The 3,857-nt window shown below is 40.1% G+C and overlaps 1 protein-coding gene across 3 annotated transcripts in view; it reads right to left on the bottom strand.

The window, feature by feature from the left end:
• The window catches only part of Znf106 (zinc finger protein 106), an 86,416-nt gene that overhangs the window by 59,796 nt on the left and 22,763 nt on the right, over positions 1-3,857 (bottom strand). For all 3 annotated transcript variants that reach the window (XM_023711180.1, XM_023711182.1, XM_023711181.1), the window contains exon 3: positions 1,276-1,337. In XM_023711180.1, the coding sequence (XP_023566948.1) occupies positions 1,276-1,337 (62 nt within the window). The remainder of the gene's footprint in view (positions 1-1,275; positions 1,338-3,857) is intronic.

Raw genomic sequence — 3,857 nt, 5'->3', positions numbered from 1 at the left:
ATAATTCAGATTTCTTAGTTTTCCCAATGTCTCTTTATTTATAGAATCAACTTCAAATTCACAGAAGTCAGAAACATCAAAAAAGGAGTTATTTGGCTGGCGAGATAGCTCAGCAGACTGAAGTGCCTGCTTAGGCTAGCACAGGACCTCAGTTCGATCCCTGGCACAAACATGCTATGCCAGTCCCATCCCCAGAGCAGGCTGAGCCAGCCAGAGTTTGGGCATGGTGGCACACACCTGTAATCCCAGTGCTGGGGGAGCTGAGAGCAGGAGGATCACTATGAGTCTGAGGCGCAACCGAATACCTCCCCACCCCCAAAAAAAGAGCTATTGACAGAAACATTTAAATACAAAGTAGCTACATTTGCTTTTTAAAGCCCCTTATTAGATTTTCTTCCCTTAAGCATTTCAATCTTTAAATCAAAAAAGAGTATCCTCAGGGCTGGAGAGATAGCTTCACAGTCTAAGCACCTGTCTGGCAAGCGCAAGGACCTTGGTTCAGTCCCTACTACCATATGTCGTACCAGCCACCGAAACCAGATATGGTGGTGCATACCTCCTAGCACTGGGGGAGGCTGAGACAGCAGGATCACTACAAGTCTGACTGTGTAGCAAGATCCTGTACCAAATAAATAGATAAATATATATTTTTTAAAAAAGAGCAACCTCAAGTACAGTGAAGGTCTGTAATTGGAGTTTGTTTATACTAATGAGAGTCACAGTATAATAGTCTGGACTTCTCAGATTATTCCAGCAACACAGATTTATGATAACCAATAACTTGTAATACTGTCAAAGCAAAAATATGAGATATCCTAGTTGTAAGACTGCTGTGCAGGAGCGAGACAGCTTACTAATGAGAAAGTTAGGTCATCTCAACTCACCTTTATTATAATCTACTCTCCAGACCTGCTGTGAATTCTACACATGCGAGATGCACCAAGGTATCAGGATTTACCACTTCTTTTTTTTTTAAAGAGGAAAAGAAAATACAAATTCAAAACAAGATAGTAGGAAGGTAACATTGGTTAATAAATAGTATATTGTTATCTTTAAATTAGTTACTCAGAGTACATGATATCAGTATTTAATTGGCACAAACTTTTCTTTTCAATGAACTAAGAGAAATTAAATTTACTGCACTTATTAATTCTAAATAACTCTTCTATGCCATAAGACAACATTCATTATGATGGGTTACTATAAAATAAACTGACAAAGACAATCAGTTTGCACCCCCAGTCATAAATTTATGGAAGACAGCTGTTCCCATACCTGCCCTTCAGGTTCTCAAGTTCCCTGTGATGTAACATGCTCCGCATGTGCTCGTCCATCTCCTTCAAAATCAAAAAAAGCAGATTAAATTAAGGGATACTGCTTTGTGGGAGAGAAAAAAAGGAAACTCTTTCACTTTGTCCAATCAATAATTAAGGATCGGGGCTGGTGAGATGGCTCAGTGGTCTAAAGCACCTACTTAGAACAAGCTTAGCAAAGCCCAGGGACCACGGTTCAATCCCCTAGCACCACATGCCAGTCAGCCCGCCCCCTGGTGGGCTGAGCTGGCCACACACACACAAATAAATAAATAAAATTTAAAAAAAAAATTAAGGATCAAATTCCCTGTGCTTATTTGTGATTTTATTTATTTATTTTTTTAAATTTTTTTTTGCGGAACTGGGGATTGAACTCAGGCCCTTGTGCTTGCCAGGGAAGCGCTTATTCTACTAAGCCATCCCTCCGGCCCTATGATTATTCTTAATTCAAGATTGACATCAGTTTTTATGAAATAATTATTTGGCTATGTTTTTACATTTTTTTTGTTTTTTGTTTTTTTGTTTTTTGAGATAGGGTATTTTTAGGGAGGTATTTTCACCTCCCAGACTGGCATTACATGATTGGGCTACTACACCTGGACATATTTCACTTTTAAATAAAAAGAATTCTTAGGTATAGTTAAGTGGCTTTCCAAAATGGTTATAAAGTTACCTTCAGGAGGCAAAAGACTTAAGAATAAATTATGTATGCTAAATTCTATCCTGTTGTAAAGAATTCAGTGGAAGTTCATTTTATGTTTTTTTTTTTGTTGTTGTTCCTCGAATGCCTTCAGGGCACTTTTGGCCAGTGGGAGAGTTGTGAGGTTTGAACTCCAGCCACCTGAGACAACGTGAAGATTTACCCAATCTTTTCCTTTTTTTTTTTTGGCAGAACCGGGGATTGAACTCAGGTCCTTGCACTTGCCAGGGAAGCGCTTATTCCACTGAGCCATCTCCCCGGCCCCAGAAGTTCATTTTAAAAAACCTCTCAACCAGGCAGTGCCCAACCCTGTAATCCCAGCTACTTAAAGACTTTTGTACAAAGATTGCACCATGTCAAGGCCAGGCTAGGCAACTGAACAAACCATCATCTCAAAATAAAATATAAAATATAAAATATAAAAGGCTGCAGCTCAGTATGGCACTTGCCTAGTATTCCACAGGCCTTTGTTCAATCCCCAGCAAAGGAGGGGCACCTTTGCTACTTGGGTTGTCAGTTTTTGAAGACAGGGTCTTGCTTTGTAATGCAAAACTGACCTTGCCCTTACTATATAGTGGGGGTTGGCCTCAAATTCTCAGTGATCATCCTCTCTCAGCATTCCCTGCCTCAGCCTTCAAGTGGTGGGATTATATATGCACCACCATGCCTGCAGCTATTCTGCTTTTATCTACTCTTTCTCTACTCAATGAAGCTTTCTCAAGTGTAAACCACAGCTCTTACTCATGGTTTGACAGAATCTGACATGTAGTTTTTAATAAATAATTGTTGCATGAATATAGATGGCTACATCCATTCTAGATAGCAAGGAGTCTCTTTATAGTAGATTGGGAAGCTTTAAAAATACATCAACTTGGCATGATAGTGTATGCCTATAACCACCGCATTCTGGGAGGTTAAGCCAGGAGAACTGCGAGTTCGAGTATAGTCCCGGTAACTTACAGATTTAGTGAGATCTTGCATCAAAATTTAAAAAAAGGACTTGCAGCTCTCAGCCAGGCAGTGCCCAACCCTGTAATCCCAGCTACTTAAAGACTTCTGTACACCATGTCAAGGCCAGGCTAGGCAACTGTAAAAGCTCTGGGTTCAACCCCCAGGACCCCAAATAAAACAAAAACAAAAACAGCAAAACCTCAGGGCCAAGGAGATAGCTTGGCTGCTTAAATGCCTGCCTGGCAAGCACAAGGTTGAGAGTTCAATACACAGTGACACCAATCACCCCCCAAAAAAGTGAAACCTTGAACAGGGGAGCTCAATTACTGCTTTCTTTTTACTGCCACTTCCCCTCTTCCTCTAATTAGTTTGTTTGGGTCTAATGAAAAGTTTGAACAGTTACTAAGTCCCCCACCTGTACCCTTCCACCTTACATTTAATGGGAAGAAAATAAAATCTGTGAAAAAGGCATCATTTAAAAATATGCAAATACACAAATGCACACATATACATACACACAGACATTCAAAATACAAAGATGAGTAAATGTCTATCCTTCAAAATACAAAGATGGGTAAATGTCTATCTTGCCATCATGCCAAAGTACATACTGCCAGCATCCCCTAGGGTAGTGGTGGCAAACCTGTGGCATGTGTGCCACAGTAGGCTATTTGTATAACTGAAAGCTCTAAAAGTCTTACTATTACTGTCTTAGAGAATGGTTATTTACCTATATAATACTAAAGGTTTAAGCTCTCTGGGAGGACAAGACAGAAGGATTGCAAACTCAAGCCCAGGCACTTTAGACTATAGGCACTTTATTGACTAAAGACCCTGAGACCCTGTTTCAAAACACTGGCCAGAGGCTGGGTGTGATGATGCACACCCTGATA

Source organism: Octodon degus, unplaced genomic scaffold, assembly GCF_000260255.1.
Source record: "Octodon degus isolate 3935 unplaced genomic scaffold, OctDeg1.0 scaffold00002, whole genome shotgun sequence".
NCBI lineage: Eukaryota > Metazoa > Chordata > Mammalia > Rodentia > Octodontidae > Octodon > Octodon degus.
This window is presented reverse-complemented; position numbering and strand designations above follow the sequence as displayed.